This window comes from Solea solea, chromosome 3 (genome assembly GCF_958295425.1).
Source record: "Solea solea chromosome 3, fSolSol10.1, whole genome shotgun sequence".
Lineage (NCBI taxonomy): Eukaryota > Metazoa > Chordata > Actinopteri > Pleuronectiformes > Soleidae > Solea > Solea solea.
In genome coordinates, this window is record NC_081136.1 from 35,700,813 (window position 1) to 35,721,945 (window position 21,133).

General features: G+C 42.1%; 2 protein-coding genes across 5 annotated transcripts; both read right to left on the reverse strand.

Annotated features, from left to right (window-relative positions):
- Positions 1 to 1,588: 1,588 nt before the first annotated feature.
- LOC131456312 (uncharacterized) lies at positions 1,589 to 8,661 on the reverse strand. Of its 4 annotated transcripts, none has more exons than XM_058624564.1 (15): positions 8,326 to 8,661; positions 7,537 to 7,623; positions 7,119 to 7,263; positions 6,915 to 7,024; positions 6,285 to 6,514; positions 5,754 to 5,853; positions 5,382 to 5,617; positions 5,225 to 5,295; positions 5,035 to 5,120; positions 4,128 to 4,369; positions 3,840 to 3,910; positions 3,341 to 3,426; positions 3,025 to 3,260; positions 2,807 to 2,916; positions 1,589 to 2,724 (listed from the first exon to the last, which is right to left on the reverse strand). In XM_058624564.1, exons 1-15 carry the CDS (start codon positions 8,558 to 8,560, stop codon positions 1,779 to 1,781), a joined length of 2,991 nt encoding a protein of 996 aa, XP_058480547.1. In that variant the 5' UTR covers positions 8,561 to 8,661; the 3' UTR covers positions 1,589 to 1,778. The 4 variants fall into 4 exon arrangements, with proteins under 4 accessions (XP_058480547.1, XP_058480545.1, XP_058480544.1 ...); XM_058624562.1 differs by having other exon boundaries at positions 5,035 to 5,123; XM_058624561.1 differs by having other exon boundaries at positions 5,035 to 5,144.
- Positions 8,662 to 13,061: 4,400 nt separating this feature from the next.
- On the reverse strand, positions 13,062 to 20,181 carry sgms2b (sphingomyelin synthase 2b). Its single transcript, XM_058624638.1, has 7 exons — positions 20,064 to 20,181; positions 15,980 to 16,643; positions 15,408 to 15,525; positions 15,264 to 15,321; positions 14,626 to 14,721; positions 13,638 to 13,804; positions 13,062 to 13,559 (listed from the first exon to the last, which is right to left on the reverse strand). The coding sequence occupies exons 2-7, from the start codon at positions 16,519 to 16,521 to the stop codon at positions 13,386 to 13,388; spliced, it is 1,155 nt and encodes a 384-aa protein (XP_058480621.1). The 5' UTR covers positions 16,522 to 16,643; positions 20,064 to 20,181; the 3' UTR covers positions 13,062 to 13,385.
- Positions 20,182 to 21,133: the final 952 nt, after the last annotated feature.

Below are 21,133 nucleotides of genomic sequence, written 5' to 3' on the forward strand. Positions count from 1 at the left end.
CCGACGAGAAACAGACGAACACAAACTCTAACGCAACAAAGTTTCAACTTCCTAAAAATCTTCTCATAAATGTGGTAAAAATACAGATTCAGGCGCAAATAACCGCGGAAAAACTACAATATGAATCTACCAAAGTTAAATATTCAAATGTTATGAGGAAGTCAAGTCTGCGTACACTTTTATCTTAAATGACCGCAAAGTATGGAGGGTAAACGCTGCCATCATTTCCAATTCAGAAATAACCAGACTAACATGAATTTGAATATGTGTGTGTGTGTATATATATATATATATATATATATATATAAAACAATATTTCTGTATTATGTATCTGCCTTTTCATTAATGTTGCCCTTTCATGTTTTATTTTTTAACCCTTATAGCAAACACATGAATATTTATTAATAGTAGTTTAAGTTTATTTCATCGGACCCATTTAATCCAAACATTTGTAAAGATTTGGGTCTTACTGCCAAGCAAAAAAAAAAAGTGTTTTTTAATTTAAAATTAATTTCTTTTTAAATAAACAAAGAAAAACTTGTTCCAAACATCAAAGTAAAGTGATAATTGTTTAAAAATCACTGTGACACACCGTTAATGCCGAGGGAGCGCTTTATTAGGAACACCTTCAGTCGTTCCAACGACAAACTCAACACTTGAAAGTAAAAAAACAACAATGTACAATAAAACACGAAACATCTACATCTAATTTGAACTTCTTTTCTTTTTTTTTTGTCAATTCTTCCGCAGTTTACGAACAGCGACCCGAAACGTCGCAGGCACAACGTTGCACAGTGTAAGAATCTAGAGCTAAAGAAGAAACAAGCGCCAAATTGTGAGCTCTAGAGTTTGACGTTGTTTTAAACAAACGTGGATGAATTCTGCCGCTGAAACCACCTGACCCGCCTCCTTCTTTGCGTTTTAATTCATTCACTTTAAAAAAGTACAACTTAAAATAAAAAAATAAATGTAAAAAAAAATGTGCGTCGACACTAACGAAAATAAAACAATGTGTTTTTGAGCTTTTTTGGGAGATAAAAAACATAAAAGTACATTTCAAAGTCACGTTTAGAAACAGTTGAGGAATCACATTTTTTTTTCCAGGGACATTTTAAACTTTTCTTTTTTTTTTACCTTGTGTGGCTGATTTTTAGCCACTTAAAAGACTCAAGGTAATAAAATGTACGTCAGTTTAACTTTATGATATTTTAAGAATGTGTTTACGTCTTTATCTCACGGTCAGACAGACTTTTCCAACAGGAAACTGAAGTTTGTAAACCACTCACTCTCCCACACCAAAGCCCATAGAGAAAATCAGTGATTTTAACATCACAACACACAACAGTCGTTGATTCACTGCTGCCTCCATCACTAAGTTCAAATGTGCTATTTTGTGAATTTGGTGTTTAAAATTATTTGTTCAATATAACACCAGTGACACAAAGTGACCACACGAGGCAGCAGTGGGCCAGCAGCTCCTGTGTCCCCGTGAGCTTAGATCACTGATTTTCTCTATGGGGTTTGGTGTGGGAGAGTGAGTGCTTTACAAACACTATTTTTTCTTCTTCTTTTTTAAAAAAAAAAAAAAAAAAAAAGGTGAAAGTTAGCCTCTGTAGGTCAGACTGGTTCTCAGCACAGGGGGCGCTCACAGCACAGCCAGTGCCTCACACAACAATACTTCATTTTAGTGAAATTCCGTGACCACGTGCAGCACTTTCTGAATCAGCAGCTTGTCAATGTTTTCTAAACGTCTATAAAAGTGGCCCAGGTGTGGCTCTTCACGTGACCGACAGCAGCTTGGACTTTGCCGAGAACTTCCCGCCGCGTTTCCCGACGCCTGGTTGCCACTCGTGGCTCCTCATGTGAGCCTGCAGCTTCCAGCCCGCACTGAACGTTTTATCGCACACTTGGCAGGCGTGCGAGCGCTCCCTCGCCGCCGAGCGGCCCAGGTGTCGCAGCATGTGCTGCGACAGAGTCCCGAGGCTGCGGTATGAGTTGGGGCACATGCTGCACTGGAACGGCCTCTCGTCCGTGTGCGTCGCCCGGTGAAGTTTGAGCTTCATCTTGGACGCGAAGGCCCTCTGGCAGATGTCGCACTTGTGCGGTTTGTCCGGCGAGTGGACCGTCATGTGATTGTTCAGCACCCAGGGCTCGGCAAACGCCTTGTGGCAGACCGTGCACTGGTACGGCCGCTCGCCTTTGTGCCGTGCGATGTGTCCCTTGAGGCCGGTGGTGGACAGGAAGGACTTCCCGCAGATGTCACAGTTGTGCGTCTTCAGGTGACCCTGAAGGTGGCTTCTCAGCTCCTCCGTCGTCCCGGAGTGCTCCCCACAGACGCCGCAGAGCCTCGCCGGATCCTCCACGTGATTCCAGCAGTGTTTGATCAACAAGCTCATGGAGCCGCGTGGAACTCTGCAGACGGAGCAGGACAGAGGAGCGGCGGCGGCGACACCGTTCGTCCGGACCTGCTTTTTCTTCTTCTTCTTCTTCTTCATCTGGACGGCTGATGGGACTCGCCACCGCCCTGTTGTCTTCTTCGAGCGTTCACTATTCTGATCAGCGCTTCTGACCGGCACCCTGTCTGCTTTGTTGTTTAGCTCCTCTTCTTCTCCTCCTCCGTCTTCCTTCTCGCTCTCAGAGACGAGCAGCGGCTCTGTCCACCGCAGTCCGGATGTCTCTCTGTCGTCTTCTTCACCCGGGACGATTCCCTCTGCTTGGACGCGACTGTCGGTAACAAATGACAGAGTTACGACACAGTCGGAGAAAGTGACAACCTCTTACGACACGTTCGGGATCAGAGACTCACCTGCTGCTCAGTCCGGTTTGATCCGACGTGGACGGAGAATCTTCAGCAACGCCACCTTCTCCCTTCCGGAGAAGATGTTTTTCCACGCTTGTCGGGGCTTCGTGTGGTCCCTAGAGATCAGAAAAGGATCAAGAGACTGCGTTCACCAACTACGGGCATAGATGAAGGTCTACGAGGTCTTAAGACTATGTTCCCGAAAATAAGAACGAGAACGTTACCCTCAGCTGGATGAAGAGGTTGGAACTGGGGCTGGAGTCCAGGATCTTCTGGATCTCCTCCGGTGTCATCATCTTGACCCTCAGAGGATGGAGTCTCCTGGTCTGGTCGCTTGTTAAAATGTCAAAAGGTTTACCGACGGCCAGCTGAGGGAACGTGGACTTGAGCAGCTTCAGGAAGTCTATCTCCGTAAGACCACGAGGACAACGCAGCTCCTGCACCGGGTTCCTCTTCAACACTAGAGGAACAAGATCATTTTTCTTGATCCACAAACGTCATACAAAACATCTACTTTAAAATCAACTGCTTTAAATGTACCCAAAGCTGAGACCACGTTGATCTGCGCTTGCAGGAAGCGGACGTTGAGAACCATGTGGCTCTTCGTGTTCTGTGGACCGTCCACTCTGTGGAACAAGGACAGTAGAGATCAGGACCTGGGGCCTCATGTATAAAAGACGGCGAGTCCTGCACACGTTTTCTTTATACATCCCAGCAAACGTGAAACTGAGCGGAGGTGAATGAGTTACAGACCACGCCCCTGTTCCACCCACAGAATATAAAAATGACTCTAAAACGCCGTCTCTGACGCCTTCTTCCTGAAGAAAAAGGACAAATGAGGCAACAAAGAAAGAGGGAAATAAAAGAAAAAGAAGGAAAGTGCGCGATCAACGCATCAATTAATGACGTATAAATCTGTAAAAAAAAGGTTATTTTGGTCAGGTTTTTTTTGGAATTAGTGATAAACACGAAGGAACTAAATGTCAGGGTCACAGCATCTGCAGGCTGAGAAGAAAATGGTGGCTCTGTTTGGATTTACCTCGGTGTTGGCATTGTTTGATCAGCGGTGGACAAAAGATCTTTATCTCTGGTGTGGACTTCGTCAACAGCCTGAAAGACATAGAACCCTCAAATAATGACAGATTTAAAACAATATATCCTTCATAAGTTGGAGTTTGATAGCAACAACCTGACTTTCTCAAAATGTCTTATGTATTAAATCAAGAAAAGAGTCATTAGCATCAAAGCTAAAGCGAAATGAAGCAGTGAACTGGACTGTGTCCTGTGAGGAGACCTCACATTAGCTAGCAGCAACAAACGGACGTACGTTTAGTCGGATGTAGAGAGCCGAGTAACCGGATCCAAAGGACTTGACTGCCGTCTGGATCTCCTCTGGTGTAAGAGTCTCGACTTGCAGAGGAAAGAGTTTCTTGGATCTGTCAGACAGGAAGAAGTCAAAGGACCTTCCAGGTGCCAGCTGAGGGAAGGTGGACCTCAGCAGATCCAGGAATTCCGTCTCCTGCAGGCCGACAGGACACTGCAGCTTCTGCTGCTTGTACTTTTGGAACACTGAAAGAAAGAAGGAAGAAGTCGATGAGTTAGCTGGTAGTTCTGAGGTTCGGGATTGATTAAAAGTTAGTCCTGCAAACAGTCCATCCAATTTCTTCTTTTTATCTGATATTGCGGGTCAGCCCACTGACCAACTGTGGGATTTTGGGCTTAAAACCAAAGGTTTACAGTTTGAATCCCTGCCAAGTCAAGGGCTGGGGTACTCCTAGTCCCGGAGACCAAGCCAGGAAAATGGGAGGGTTGTGTCAGGAAAGGCATCCGGCGGTAACCCTCTGCCAAATAAAACATGTGGATTATCTGATGTCGTCACCCCTAGAGACATAAAAGCTGAGGTTGTCGGGTTCTAGGGGCTGTAGGTCAAGCTGGATGTTCTGGACGTTCTTTTTCGCAGCACTATTTACCAGTTTTGGTGTCAAATGTGTTCTTGCACGACTGACTGAATAAGAAGGTCGCGTGTTACCATTAGCACAAGCCTGAGTTTGTCCAGTCTTTCTCTTCAAGTCGTTCCAAACCAAAAGACCCATACCAGTTCACTCCGATGTCCAATCTCATTCTTTACAAGTTACTGGACCCAAATACTGCTGATCTGTTCTTAATGGTATCACCAAACCTAAACACGCCAACACAGTGCAGAATACGTGCAGAATAAACCACTTTTCATTTACATTTGGTTGAGAGACGGTTGATGTTTGAGTCCTCCAGAATCCAGATCTTCAACTCTAAAGAGGTCGCCGTTAGTCTGGAACGACCTCTGCTGTTCCGTTCAGACCGATCCCTGGGAAACAAGGACAGAGATTAGGACCTGGATCGTGACACCTGTAGATGATGATGGTGGACTCCTTGTTTTGGACTTACCTGTTCTTCAGCATCGTTGAATCACCTTCTGATGGAGGATCTCTGTCTCTGCTTTGGAGGTCTTCAAGAGGCTGAAAGCAGATTTTGAATCTCAAGTTTCTGAGTGACGCACAAGACAGTGAAGAGTTTGACAAACACCGTGAGGCAGACAGAATACCTTCGGTAGAACGTAGAGGTATAGGCGCTCTTTGGCCACCATGTCCTTGTGGATTTCCTCCGGCGTCAGAGTCGTGACGTTCAGAGGAAACAGTTTCTTGGTTTTGTCGGACGTAAAAAGCTCTAATGTTTCACTGTCCGCCAGCGCAGGGAAGGTCGACCTCAGCAGGTCCAGGAAGTCCGTCTCCTGTAGATGGCGAGGACACTGAAGTTTGTGAAACGGGCAATTTCCGATCACTGGAACACACAAAGGAATCATTGAAGGGATGTCGAAGAAAAACCTCTGAAAGACTGTTTACATGGTAACAACTAAGTCTCTTTCTGCTCCAACTGAACATATACTTTGGTTTAAAATCACCACGTTTAGACTCACATTTGGTCGAAGAGTCTTTCAGGATATGGATCTTAAGGTCCACATGGCTCTGTGCTTCGGTTTGCTCGAGGTCTGATGGGAGATCAGCAGCAGCTTGGTTCTGAAATGCAAGAAATGTGTGTTTGTAAGACGGAATGGCACATTTTACGATACCTTAAGTACATGCTTATAGCTTTATGTCACTGTTAGACTTTTACAACAGGAAAGTGAAGTTTGTGAATCACTGTCTCTCCTACACCAAAGCCCATAGAGAAAATCAGTGATTTAAGCTTGTAGTGATGCAGGAGTTGTTGATCCAGTGCCGCCTCCATCGCTAAGTTCAAATGTGTTGTTTTGTGACGTCTGCGTTTGGATTTACCGCCATGACTCAAACTGACCACACGAGGCAGCAGTCGCCCAGCAGCTCCTGTGTCCCTGTGAGCTAAAAATGTTGATTTTCTCTATGAGGTTTGGTGTGGGAGAGTGAGTGGTTTAAAAACTCCAATTTCCAGTGGCTGTATATGAACAAACAATCAGCTGATTCTTCTTTACCCTCAGGCGGATGAAGAGGGCCGATCGGCCCTTGATTTTCTTGTAGACCTCGACCGGTGTCAGACTCGTCACACTCACGGGAAACATGTTCCTTTTTCGAGTGCACATGAATAAGTCGAACGATTTATCGTCCACCAGCTGTGGGAACATGGACCGAAGCGTGTCCAGAAAGTCCTTCTCCTGCAGGTGAGCAGGACACATCAGGGTCTTCTGTGGGTACTTTTTATAAACTGGAACACAAACAAACATGTGTTTACAGATTTCAACTAGTTAGTTACACAATTTTAAAGTGTTTTAACAAATTACTATAAAGAGAGCAAGTACACCGACACAGGAGCTGCTGGTCTACTGCTGCCTCGTGTGGTCACTTTGTGTCACTGAGGTCAATCTGAATTAAAGTTTTAAAACGCTGAAGTGACAAAATAAGACATTTAAACTTAATAATGGAGGCAGCAGTGGATCAACAACTCCTGTGTGTGTGATGTTAAAATCACTGATTTTCTCTATGGACTTTGGTGTGGTAGAGTGAGTGATTTACAAACTTCAGTTTCCTGTTGGAAAAGTCTGTCTCACAGTGAGATACAGTCAGCATTGACTGCACTAAGAACCAGCCTGAAGCCCTCAACTCACCTTCCCTGTTGATCACCTCAATCCCAGGATCCTCCAGTAGGCGGATCTTGATAGGGAGGCGGCTCAGAAATCGTCTGCGCTTCTTAGCCCGAACTGTGGGAGTCGATGACCTGAGCGCAGGAAAAACAGAAATTTATGTTCACCTCCTTTAAAGTTTGTTCATATCAACGTAGTTTACGTCATAACTGTGATAAAGTGTCGTACATTAATGCATTCCTGTAATCCAGCTCTGTGAGTGGAGCCTGGTCGTCTGTAGGGGGCGCCAGCGCTCGCTCGTCCTCGTAATGTTCTCCGGTGCCCATGAGGACACACGTGCTCCCGTCCTCTATATTTGCAGAGACGCAATTTACTGTTAGAAACCCAACGAAAATGACATCAAAAATAACAAAGATCGCAATGTCAACAGATATCAAAAAATGTCGGCAGTACTTTTGCAATGTGAAATGTCGGAAAATGTGACTCGACAAGTTTCAGAGAAACCCCAGAAGCTAAAATTTGCTTAATTTCAAAATTCAGTCATTTTCACCCCAGATTTGACTTGAATTCTAACTCAAATCTTAGAATTAAGACGTTTCTTATCTGATTTCCGACTTTAATCTCATAATTCTGACTTTATTTTCACCTAGCCCGTATTGTTGCTGTAGCTCCTCCTGACGATGTCCACCTCCGCTGTGGAGCGGCTCGCTCACTGGAAACACCTGCTCGGCTTCTGGAAGAGTCCAAAATAATTCAAAAACCAGGTTAGAATTTTGTTTTACTTTGTAAAAACACACACAACAATGGTATTCACGACAATTTAACGACGTCATTTGCTAATTCATGTGACTAAATAAGCAGCACGTCATATAAAATGGCTGCTGCTAACAAAAATGTACGTTTATTTATTTACTTTCTGAAGTTAGCAACTAACTGATCGACTGATGCCCATAGTTGATATATGATGCAAAAATGGTTTAATTAAACAGTTTCTCCAGCACGTTTACATTTAAAATAACATTACAGATGAAGTCAATATTGAACATGTGAAAAAACTTTTTCAAATTATCACATTTTTAGCAACTGCATTTCTCAGGACAATAACTTTTAAAAATAGTGTAATTAAGTTTTTACTCAATTAATTCAATAACAATCAGTGAGTTAAATGATAAGAAAAAAAAAGGTACAGATTAATGGAGCGATTACTTCATCACTATCGCTACTTGTTAGCGTAAGCCTGAAATTCGTCAGCGCACACTTTGACGCTATACTTTTGCGCAAACCAAGTTTGAATGAAGCCGAATTGACGAGGAGTTAGTGCAGTTATTGTGTTTTGACACAGATGCCGCTGCGTTTCGCCGCAAATGAAGGAGTGTTAATTCCGTGTTTTTGTCAACGGGGTTCGGCGGTGATGGTGGATTGTTGTCACACGGACCCACTGGCTCGGCTTTGATCTCCGGGCTCGGGGTCTGCAGCAGTAGCTCCAGCTGCCTCCTCTGCCGGTCGATCTCCTCTCTGAACACCGACGCCTCCTGCTCGTAGCCTGCCACGGTCCTCTCCACCACGGCCAGGATCTCCTGCGCGGCCGTGGTGAGTTTCTCGGCCACGATGACCCGCAGGACGTCGGTCTTCGACATGATGTCGAGGCTCAGCTCGGACTCAGGCTCCATGTCGTCACCGCAAGACCAGTCGCGAGTCTCTACCAGCGTTTCTGCTACAAACTGGCGCGGAATGTTTTCGCCTGTCACTTCCGCTTCCGGCTGCAGATACGGACGCGAATACTGTCCGACGAGAAACACACACAAATAGCAATATGATGGATTAGCGTGTTAGGGGCTAATATTTAATTACTCATGAATTAATGCAAAATAAAGAAATGATTATAATATTTATATTAAAATTTATTACAAGGACGTTTATTATCCTTAATAAAATGAGTTAAATGTTTTGATGCTTCTTTCATTGCGTAAAGAACCTCAATTTACTACTTTTATTTCTTTTTTCTAATTATGAGTTTATGCAAGTGATTAAAATGATGAACACAAAAATAAATGCAACACAAAATAATTATAGTAAACATGAATGAGACAGATAGCTAGATACATGTTCTTAGAATTCTGACTTTAATCCCAGATTTCTGAAATTCAGACTTTTTTCTTCTGAATTCTGACTTTTTAGAATCAGAATTCTAACTGAAATCTTACAATTCAGACTTTTCAAAGTCAGAATTCAGACTTTAATCTCAGAATTCAGGCTGTTTTGGGTTTGTTTTAATATTTTTTCTATAATCTCTATAATCCTCCTTTGTAAATCCACGCCTTGTCTCAGTCTAATCTTCAGTCTCCACCGCCTACTGATCAGATTAAATGTGATCACGTGATAATTTTACAATCATTTAAATAAAAACATGTACAAATATGAACGTGTTAACCGTCTCAGATTCATATTCATAAACCCGTGCTGCAGCGTCTCTCTCTTCAGTGAGATTCAGTCTGATGATCGAGACAGCGCTGAAGCTACAGGCTGAGGAGGGGTCAAAGGTCAGAGATGTGAGCCTGAGGAAACGTGGAAGGAGGTCGTCCATGGTTTCACTGAACACACAAAAAAAGAGTATGTTGTTGTCATTAAAGCTGTAGTACGTAACTTTATGAACGTAAAATGTGGATTAAACCACGCTCTCTGTGTCGCCCGGTGACATTCCCCCAGCTGCACACAGGAAGTGATTTGTCTTACATCGACGACGGACAGCGACGACAGCGACACTGAGCGAAGTTTGACTGAAAACACAAAGAAACAACGCTCTGGTTTTTTGTTTACGAAAAAACAACAACAATCAAAAACAGTTACGAACTTACTAAGAAAAACAATGACCTGCCTTCACGGTGAGTGACATTTGTCGCAGTTTAATCTTTCCTTATGACGACTTAATGTTTTGTTATTTTGCAATATTTAGCTAACTCCGTTCCACGCACATAAACCGCGTCGTAGCGAATAAAAACGGAACTTTTGCGACTAATTTACTGCAAAACAAGTGACTTTTATGAGTTGGAAAAATCGTTCCTGGGTTTTTTTTTATTCTGCTGCCCCCAAGTGGACAAACACATGAACGACACAGTGACAGAAAACATGAAAATGAGCAGTGACAGAAAAACCTCCGGGGAAGAAGAAAAAAAACACACACAAAACATCATGAAGTGGATTTTTTTCCTCAGTCTTCAGTTTCACGTCGTGTGAATCTCACGTTTTATCGCAGTTTAATCGGATTTATCTGAATTTAATTATGGAGCAGACGTCAAATCCACAGGTAAATGTGCATTTTATTTGCTTTATTTATGTTTTTGTCGCTGATTTACTCGTCTGTCAAGTCTCTGCGTGAGAAACAGTCAGATCATTATTCTTATTTATCATTAAAACATTCATATTTTAGCATGTTTAACAGATTAATCATGATTTTAATGGTGATTTTTATGAAGCTGACGTACATTTAATGGTATAGTGTTTAAATAATGAATAATGATTATGTTGTTAAACTGTGTTTATGATTATTTATAAAAATTTACCTGAAACTATGATTTGAAACCATGTTTTTATTTACTTTAAGCCTGATTTTTTAGGTTTTTATTGTTGTTTTATCGTCTTGTTTTCATTTTATGTCATATTTTATCTGTCTGTGAAACATTCATATTTGTATATTTTTAAATCAAAGTACTTTTTATTAAAGCATTTGGAACAGATAAATCATGATTTAATGATTTTTTAAAAATATAATGGTTTATTTAACGTTGTTTTTAAACGTCATTTTCTGACATTATTTATAAAAACAGAGTTGAAAATACATCTGTGGTTTTGTTTGTTTTGTTCAGTAAAATCAATCATTTGTTGTAATATTTCAGTTTTTTTATCTTCTTTCAGGAGACGGGACGACAGCAGCAGCAGCAGCAGCAGCTGTTTGTGACCAGCGGGGGGCGACACAACACCACCACTGCTGCTGCTGTGAGTGTGTGTGTGTGTGTGTGTGTGTGTGTGAGTCATATGTTTCCTCTCTAAAACGATCAGTGTTAAACGTGACACTCACAGTCTCGGGGCTTCAGAGTGTCGGCCATCTTGTAGCCTTGCGTTAGCGTAAACATTAGCGTTTGAAGGGAGAAGAAAAAAAAATTAAAAGCCACAAGCTGTCGTCGTTTTCAGTTAAAGTCGACGCCAGTGAACCGCTAAGCCACGGCGTGGCCGTGCAGTGAGGCAAGAAAATAAAAATCTGAAAGAAAATAAGACACATTTCATCAAATTTGAATGATTTAACTTTAACTTTAAATAAACAAACTTTATATAAAACGAGTCAAACAAACCCGACGACATATTACAGTTAAACATTTGAATGAAATTTGACGCTCACTGATATTTTTGCGATCACAATGTTTCACAGAGTTAAGAACATTAAAAAAAATCCATGTTAAAATGAAAGTGTGTGAATTTAAAGATTTGAAACCTGGTCTGTCTGCAGTCGTCCGTCCATCCTCTCGTTCCCCTCCTGCTCTACAGCGACACATATTTCCCGCCGTCCTCGCCGTACAACCAGCCAATCGCCGACGCCCACTCTGTGACACGCCCCTGTTTCCGTGCCAACGGCCACACCAGGTGAGGTTTTTGAGGGGTTTGAGTGAAGGCGGAACTTTTACCTTCTTTTTTCATATGATGGCGGACACACTCTCTCTCTCTCTGTTTCTCTGTGTAATGTGTATGTCTCCCGCCCTCAGCAGCAGCGGCAGCAGCAGCAGCAGCGGCAGCAGCAGCAGCAGCAGCAGGCAGGTGGTGAAGAAGCCGCTCAACGCCTTCATGCTCTTCATGAAGGAAACGAGACACAAAGTCCTTCAGGAGGGACGAGAGAGAGAGAGCGCCGCCATCAACCGCGTCCTGGGACGCAAGGTGAGACGTTGCTGTGATGTCACAGGAGGACGTGTCAAAGAGAGACAGGAACAGGAAACTGAAGTTTGTAAACCGCTCACTCTCCCACACCAAAGCCCATAGAGAAAATCAGTGATTTAAGCTCACTGAGACACAGGAGCTGCTGGTCCTCTGCTGCCTCGTGTGGTGACTTTGTGTCGCAGAGGTCAATCTGAACAAAGGATTTCAAATGCCGAAGTGACAAAATAAGACATTTGAAGTCAGTGATGGAGGCATCAGTGGATCAACAACTCCTGTGTGCTGTGATGTTAAAATCACTGATTTTCTCTATGGGGTTTGGTGTGGGAGAGTGAGTGTTTACAAACGTGAGTTTCCTGTTATAAAACTCTGTCTAACAGTGAGATAAAGACGTAAACACGCTTCAGAATAAAAATGTCTCTAAGTGCAAACTCATGTCTGTGTCAGTGGAACTCTCTGTCCAGCTCTGAACAGTCCAAATATTACGACCTGGCCCAAAAGGAGAGATTACTCCACATGCAGCTGTATCCTGGATGGTCTGCACGAGACAACTACGTATGTCCACTACTATATATGTATATATATATATATATATATATATATATATATATATATATATATATATATATATATGTGTGTGTGTGTGTGACTGTTAGCCTCATTTTAATCTTTTTTTTTTTCCCAGGGTAAAAGGAAGAGGAGGAGGAACCAGCAGCTGCCAGGAGGAAAAAAAACACGGGAAAATAAACAAATAACTTAAATCAATCACTGGAATATTGTATCGGCCATCTTGTAAAATCATGTCATTTGCAAAGACTTTTACTCAATTTTATTAAAGTCCTAGTTCTCGGACCTCACCTTTGAATCCTTTGATGTCTCGCTCATTTACGTTCCGTGCAAATTGCCAACAATTCCAAACGGCCGACTTCCTGTTGAGTTGAGCCCACGGCGACGGTCGGCTTTTTTCTTCGTCTCGCTCGAAAACCTCAAGTTTCGGGAAATTCGGTGGAACTCAATTCTGCCTGTTTTCACCTCGGGGGGCGCTGTAGAGTCCTTGAGCAACGCAACTGCTTGTAAATGTTCAAGATTTTTTTCTGCACGTTGACGCCCTCAAAAATGACCGAAAAGACACGGATGTAATAATAATAATAATAACAATAATCTGAAGGATTATTTTGGGTGTTTTTTACGCATGAAAACCTCTGTTTATTCGGATCCGGTTGATTTTGGATAAAAAAATCGGACGCAGAGTGAGCACATTTCAGTTTAATGCTCAGAAAAACAAAATGTGTTTTCATTACGTTAAGACTTATAATTTAAATTGTAAACTTCCTTTATAAAGGAACAGAAGGTTGTTTTTTGGTCCTCCACCGTTCAGGAACTCACAGGCAACAGTCTTTTTTACAAACCTGAGAAAACCTGAACCTGATCTTCACTTATTTACTCAGTCAATGGCTCAAAGGAGGTTTGAGAGGTGAAGGTGTTTGTGTGAACGTGACGGCACCTCCTCTGTGGCTCCTCCTCTTCCTCTTCCGCTCCCACCGGTGCGGGTCGCTCTCTGCGCGTCCTCCGTCCTCATTCGTCCCTCGTTCCCTCCACGATCCTGTATCTCTGCCGGCAGGACGACGGCAACGACACCGGCCACGAGAACTCCAGAGGAACCGTGGCCTGGACGTTCCTCTCCAGGAAGTTGAAGATGGGGTTCCACCACGTTCTGGACAGGCAGCTGTTTGGAGCCTGACGAAGCGACTGGACACAAACGAACAACATGAACACACATGCATCCGATATGTCTCTGTGTGTGTGTGTGTGTGTGTGTGCACCTACATGCGAGTTGGCCATGGTGTGGTACCACCAGAACGTCCGCGTGGTAGCAAAGTACGCGATGACCACGTCGATGCTGTAGTGCTCGTGACCGACCAGGATGCAGATGACTCCAGAGGCGCTGAGCAACCAGCAGAGGGCGTGATACCACCACATCCAGCGGTGAGAGTCTGAGGACACACACACACACACACATCACAACCAGGTACTGACCCGCTGTGACATCACCCGTTGATGTCGAGAAGAACCCAGTTTGGGTTTGTTTGTCCAGAACCTTCTTGGTTTTTTTGGAAAACAGACGTGACCATATTTGGAAGATTGGACGAGCGGGGGGTGGAGCTTGCGTTAGAGCCTTAAATTGTCCCCCGCTTTATGGTCTGGTCCTGTTTTTGGGGACTTTGGGGAGCCAATTCTCAAATATGGCAAACTATCGTTACCGAAATCACAATATACATTGTGGGAAAAAAAGGTAAATTTACAGCCACAAATTCCCAATAATTGCAATGGAAAGTTCCTTCATTAGAATATTTCCAAAGTTCCCAATCCAAAAGGTGAACAAATCTCACACGACCCCTTTGTGGGTCCCAACCCAGTGTTTGGGAATCGCTCGTCTGATTCAATCATTCCCAGAAGTGTTTGGTAAACTTTTATTTTGCGCATGTTCTTTAAAACAAATACACACAAATGGGAAAATTCCACAAATTTGTTTGGGGACCCCAACAAAATCTCCCACGACCCATATGTGGGTCTTGACCCAGTGTTTGAGACGCACCGTCTAGTTTAGTCTCTATTCCTAGAGACTTGGACGTGACTCAAGACTCTTTATTTAGTCCCTAAAGACTTTAAATATCAAACACTTTTCCAGCCGTGCAACTGCAGTACACCTCTGAGCCACACGAGGGCGCTACATCATTTTCCTTTTTTTCTTTGTCACTATAATCCACAATCCGTCAATAACTCCGTGTGTGTGTGTGTGTGTGTGTGTACTCACACTCTTTGATGAAGAGGTAGGACAGCGTCAACATGACAGTGTGGCCGCTGTACATGAAGTCCCCACACATCAGGTGAGATCCCGTCATCGACAAACCTGAACATCACAGGAAGGAAAACTTCACGTTAGCTTCCTGCTGTGACGTCAACACTTCAGTAGCCAGCGGGAGATTAAGTTCTCACATACGTCTTTGTCTCACTGTGAGACAGACTAAACCGCTCACTCTCCCACACCAAACCCCATAGAGAAAATCAGTGATTTAAGCTCACAGGGACACAGGAGCTGCTGGTCCACTGCTGCCTCGTGTGGTCACTCTGTGTCACTGACGTTAACCTGAGCGAAGCTTCTCAAATGCCGAAGTGACAAAATAACTAAGAACTAAGAAGTTAGTGATGGAGGCAGCAGTGGATCAACAACTCCTGTGTGTGTGATGTTAAAATCACTGATTTTCTCTATGGGCTTTGGTGTGGGAGAGTGAGTGGTTTACAAACTTCAGTTTCCTGTTGGAAAAGTCTGTCTCACAGTGAAATAAAGACGTAAACGTGTTCTTAAGACATCGCAGACTTAAATCAGCCATTTTGTCAGGATGCCATTCAAGAATGACTTTAAAGATCCTGTAATGTTTAAAGTGTGGTTACCTCCTCCTGAGATCAGCCTCAGAATCCTCCAGATTTTCCCCGTTGAGTCGTTGTACAGCTGCACACAAACAAACAAACAAACATTTTTAAAACAATTAAAAACATACAACACTGCAGTAAAAGTGTGTGTGTGTGTGTGTTTACCTTTGGAGCACACACCATGTGTTTCCCAGGTACAGGCAGTGTGGTGATGTACATGGTGACACAGCGATACATGTACAGAGTCCCGATGAGGAAGAAGCAACGACGACCGATGATCGCTCTGAACCAGGATCAGGGAATAAAATTAAAATAAACAAACTAATCTTCAGACTCAGCTGTTAGCTTAGCAGCAGGTTTAGAGGCAGGGTTCGAGGAAGGGTTAGCGGTAGAGCTAGTGACAAAGTTAGCAGCAGAGTAAGTGACAGAGTTAGCGACAGAGTTAGCAGCAGAGTTAGCGACAGAGTTAATGACAGAGTTAGCGGCAGAATTAGCGGCAGAGTTAGTGACAGAGTTAGCGGCAGAGATAGCAGCAGAGTTGGTGACAGAGTTAGCGGCAGAGTTAGCGGCAGACACAAGCGTTGGTCACTCTCAGCAGAGATGGGTAGAAAGACGAATGACTTACTTTTAATATTTAAACTGTAGCTCCTGTGTGGATTACAAAAGTAATTCCAGCCCCTAGAGGGCAGCACCGACACTACACACACACACACACACCAGCACTGACAGAGACGTACTTGTGTTTGAGGAGGAGCCACTGGACGAGCCAGAGTCCGACCAGGATCAGCCCGTTGACCTCGGCGACGGTGAACGCCCAGGGAACCCGGTCCACGTAGTCGAAGAACTTGTCGGGCAGCGGCGGGTTGACCGACTTGTCCGGCACCCTCTCGTGGACGATGGTGATGACGACGGTGGTGAAGAAGAGGTTGAAGAGGGCGTAGAGGAAGGCCACGCCCGTCTTCCACCACTCCTTCGGGAGGCGGTCGGCCGGTTCCTCGGGCACGCTGATCTTAACATAGTCGCAGCGTCGCCGCAGCCTGCTGCTCAGCGAGTGGATCAGCTGGCTCTCCTGCAGGCGGCTCAGTCTGCCGCGCACGCGTTTGTTCTTGCTGTCGTGGGCGTCGTGGGCGGGCGCCGACGTGGGGGAGGCGAGCTGGATCGGGTTCCCGTTGGCAAGCCGTGGAGGACAAGGAGGCGAGGGAGGGTTCTCTGCGGTCACGTCGACCTCCACGTGAGGACGGACGTCGTCGCTGTCCTGGATCAGTTCTGACGCCGCCATCGACGTCAGGCGTCGACTGCTTCTGCCTGCGATCAATAATCCACCATCAGCGTCCAAAGATCGGATCAATACCAAAGCGGTGACGTCACCGAGCAGACGTGCGATTGGTTGATCGACGAAACCTAAGGAGAAAATGAAAAAAATCTGTTTCTACAACAAAATAAAAACAACGGCCTTTCCTTTGTTTCCTTTGTTATCGTAAACACGTGACTTAACAAGTTCGAAAGTTCAAGTTCAATAATGTAACAATATTGCCCAAACTTACAAAAAACATGTGACAAACATTTACGCTAAAACACACAAGTAACGTTCCAAAAAACGCGTGACTTACATTGCGATGTTTCACAAACTTTTAACCAATGTTAACAAGACACGTTACTATGTCAACGATGTTTTTAAAAAGCACAACGTTAATATTTTAAAACACATTACGTTCCCAAAATAGGCATCAACAAAAATCGCATCTCTACAGAAGCGCATTACGTAACCAAAACATTTGACCATGGTTACGGAAACAAACACTACAAATGTTGATGCTTTATATATAAACTGCTTTATTAAACTTAGCAAAAAAATATGCTACTAACATTTTAATAAACACATTATTCATGTCACAAAAACACGTCTCTAAAGTTACAAAGACGTGACAAAAAGCACATTATTTTTACATAATATCACTGCTGTAAATTATAAAAGTTTAACAAACTCACCAAAAACATTAGATTAAAAAAAACACTTATTTAACTTTGAAGCTTTTCCTGCAACAATAATAATAATAATAATGATGATGTTACACAACTATTTTCTTCCTCTCTTTTATTCACCAAATGACGTTACCATAAATCATGTTACTGATGAAAACACAAACACACACACACACAGGTTACTAACACAATAAAAAAACACGTCATGCGATATTAAATGACAACAATTCTTAATAAAGTTCTGAACTTGATACTGTGACGAGATGAGAGCGTACTGATCAGTGCTGAGGTCACAGGAATGTTCTCTGCAGGTACACACACACACGCGCACACACACACGCACACGCACACACACACACACACACACACACACACACACACACAGATAAAAAGAGACAGAGCTGTGAGAATAAAACTAATACTTGACCTTTTATAACCTGTCGAGACACTCCCTGTTTGACACGCACGCACGCACACACACGCGCACGCACACACACACACACACACACACACACACACACACGCCTCTTAATCCTGACACATGTGACCTCCGAGCAGACGATGAGTCAAACACCACTGACAGGAAACGATGTAGGAGTGTAATCATTGAAATCGAGACAGTGACAAAGACATTTAAGCACATGTAAAGTTCTATAAACCCTCAGTAACAGAGGAGTTAAAGTCATATTGTTGTAACATGTTTATAAAGTCACCACTAACTAGTGAGACGGACAGAATTAATGTCGTCACACGCAGGATTCATCAGTTCACCGCTGTCTCACTGATGTCACAAACTGATGTTTTATAACGATCGATCAGAGGTGAAAGGTCAGTGAATGAAAAGGCCGAGCTCACACACACACACACACACATGCCTCGTTCTCCCTCTACATTTCACACTGGTGTGTGTGTGTGTGTGTGTGTGTGCGCACGCACGAGTGTGTGTTGTTGCACAAACACACAAGTCAAACACTTTTGGTTCATGAAGCAAAAAAAAACCTGCCGAGCTGGATTCACTCACTCACTCAGGGGCAATATTAACTGATTCATCCTCAAACATCCTCAGAGAATCTCACTCACACACATAATAACTTTAACTGATAATGGAATAATTGACCCACACCAAACCCCATAGAGAAAATCAGTGATTTAATCTCACGGGGACACAGGAGCTGCTGGTCTACTGCTGCCCCGTGTGGTCACTTTGCATCACTGAGGTTAATCTGAATAAAGCGTTTCAAATGCCGAATTTTACAAAATAGCTCATTTGAACTTAGTGATGGAGGCAGCAGTGGATCAACAACTCCTGTGAACTCCTGTGTGCTGTGATGTTAAAATCACTGGTTTTCTCTATGGGGTTTGGTGTGGGAGAGTGAGTGATTCACAAACTTCAGTTTCCTGTTGGAAAAGTCTGTCTCACAGTGAGATAAAGACGTGAACATGTTCTTAGGACATCGTAGACTTGTTTTTCTGCTCCAGCCACAGTGATTGACGTCGTATTATCACGTGCTGTTTACAGCCTGACAGAATAAAACCTAAATTAAATTAAGACCATGAGAATTCAATTTCCCTCCAAATTGGAGCTGAATCCTCAACAAAAGCTGCAACAAGGGATCGGCTATTTTTTCTTGAGGTCACAAAAGTAAAAAAACAACAACACTCATTTAACACTTTATCAAACTGTCAAATTGACCGAAATTTTAAAAAAATGTGGGAAATTCTTGCATGAATTGAATTTTTTTCTAAAACCACAAACACTTTTTCGCATTTACTTTTGTTTACGTTTTATCTGCATGCCAACCTCGCCTTTTCCTTGAAGCGCAAAACTTCTTATCCAATATTTCACAAGGTTTTCTTCAATCAGAAATGGCCGATAAACACACGCCGATAGTTCTGCGCTTAACGTAACCAAACGTCGAGTGTCCTACAGATGATGATTATTTTCACGATCAATTAATCTGTCGATTGGTTTCGCGATTACATTGATTAATTGTTTGGTCCATAAAATGTTTAAAAATGTTTCCCAAACAAGGAAATAATGAATGTTTTGTTTTGCCCAAAAAACTAAAATGAATTTTAAAATTAAACAACAGTTGACAATCAATTTATTACTGTACTACTACTATGAAAAAAACTTATTCTCGAAATTCGTCAAAAAGTGGATAACTCTAACATTTTAACAGTCAAACGTTGAATATGAATGTGAGTTCTTTTATCGCTAAAATAAACACAAATATACAGCAAATTTTGTTACAAAAACGTAAAAGTGATTATTTTCTTGATTAAATCAATTACAAAACCCAAACGTGGAAATAATCTCATGTTTTGTTTTGCTCCAAAACTAAAATGATTCAATTTTAATGATTTATTTTTTAAATGAAGCAAAGAAATCAGAAAATATTCACATTTAAGAAGCTGAAAAATGAACAAAACTTGTTTTCATTATTTAAAAAAATACAAAATAGTTGACAATTCATTTAATACTGTACTGTTAGTGTGTAAAATCGTTTCGATTTCGCACAAACTAAACGTGAAAACCTCTCGTGAGTTAAAAGTTGTCAACAAAACATCTTTTTCTCGAAATTCATCCACAATTAATCACAAAATCGATTAATCGGCCTAGTTTCAACAGCCAAATGTTCGAAAACGTTTAACGTTAAAATAAACGGGGAAATATAAAAATAGTCTTTTTTGGTTTGTTTATGGACGCAGCGACGTAAACGCACCTGTGTGACGGTGTTTCCGCTTCGGGTTTTATCTTCTTCTCTAAAACAGGTAGAAAAACGAACAAAAACATGCGCTTTTTCTCAGAACAAACACGAATAAAGACAAACTCACGTGTTCGGCGCCACAGTTTCACAGTTTCAGTCCAAAACTTTCGATTTTCACAACTTTTTTCCTTCTTCGATAGAAACCCTCCTCCTCCCCCAGAACACTTACTGCCTGGAATAGCAGCGCGAGCGCGCCTATTGACCCCGCCCCTCTCGCGCGCCAACCCCCAAAAAGATACGGAAATTGTCGACGCCGCCCGGAAATGACTCACCTGAGTTCGGCTGCACTCGGACTTTTCATAAAATTGAGGGAAATCGTCGAAAAAAAACGACAAAACACGAAAACGTTAGGATTTTAAATGAAATGATGATTAATTCTAAATCATTAAATTACTCAATTTGATGAATGGAGTAATTCTAAAAGAAAAACAAATATTTTTACTTCACTTTTCTAAAATGTTAGCTCATTCTTGTGGATTTTTCATAACTTTGTTATTGATCCTGAGTCTTTATTGTTCTATTGTTATTTTTTTATTGAATATTTAATTTGTGTAATTAATTAAAATTTCTCCCACCAAGTAAAAAAAAAAAAAATCAAATATAACCCTCCAAAACACAATAATTATGAAATAATAAATAAATACAATATAATGACGCAGTCAAAAATAATTTCTAAACATAATGGATTAAAATTCTTTATTTTAAATTTAAAATAAATCAACAATACTTAAATTTTGCTTATAAAAGTTGCCAAAGAATTTGTAAGACTTTTAATAAAAAAATGTTTAAATCAAAACAAATGAATTTGAAAACCTTTAAATCTACAATCTGACATAATGAGATTATGAGATAATCTGTGCTCGTGTATAATATGGGTTTTTTAGACGGCAGATTATTGCTCGGTTGTTGTTATATGTGTTGCTATGGAGACAAAACTGAAATATAAAATGAAGAAATTAAAACAAAAACAATGAAAATATTTAAAAAAAAATATGACACTTATGAATGAAGGAAACATATAAATGACGTTTATTTCATTTTACATTTTTTGTTAAAGGGAGAAAAATAAGATAAGATGAGAAATATCTGGTCTGTAGCTCTGGTTGTTGTCCACCAGAGGGCGCCAAACACCTACTG

What these genes read in the sequence shown, in the direction of transcription:
- sgms2b (XM_058624638.1), bottom strand. Translation starts at nt 16,521, where the DNA reads ATGGCGGCGTCAGAACTGATCCAGGACAGCGACGACGTCCGTCCTCAC. An exon ending in ACATGGTGTGTGCTCCAAAG is followed by an intron (nt 15,322 to 15,407) that starts GTAAACACACAC and finishes GTTTGTGTGCAG; the next exon opens with CTGTACAACGACTCAACGGG. An exon ending in GAGGCTGATCTCAGGAGGAG is followed by an intron (nt 14,722 to 15,263) that starts GTAACCACACTT and finishes TGTGATGTTCAG; the next exon opens with GTTTGTCGATGACGGGATCT.
- LOC131456312 (XM_058624561.1), bottom strand. Translation starts at nt 8,560, where the DNA reads ATGGAGCCTGAGTCCGAGCTGAGCCTCGACATCATGTCGAAGACCGAC. An exon ending in ACAGCAACAATACGGGCTAG is followed by an intron (nt 7,264 to 7,536) that starts GTGAAAATAAAG and finishes GGTTTCTAACAG; the next exon opens with TAAATTGCGTCTCTGCAAAT. An exon ending in CAACGTGGTCTCAGCTTTGG is followed by an intron (nt 3,261 to 3,340) that starts GTACATTTAAAG and finishes TTGTTCCTCTAG; the next exon opens with TGTTGAAGAGGAACCCGGTG.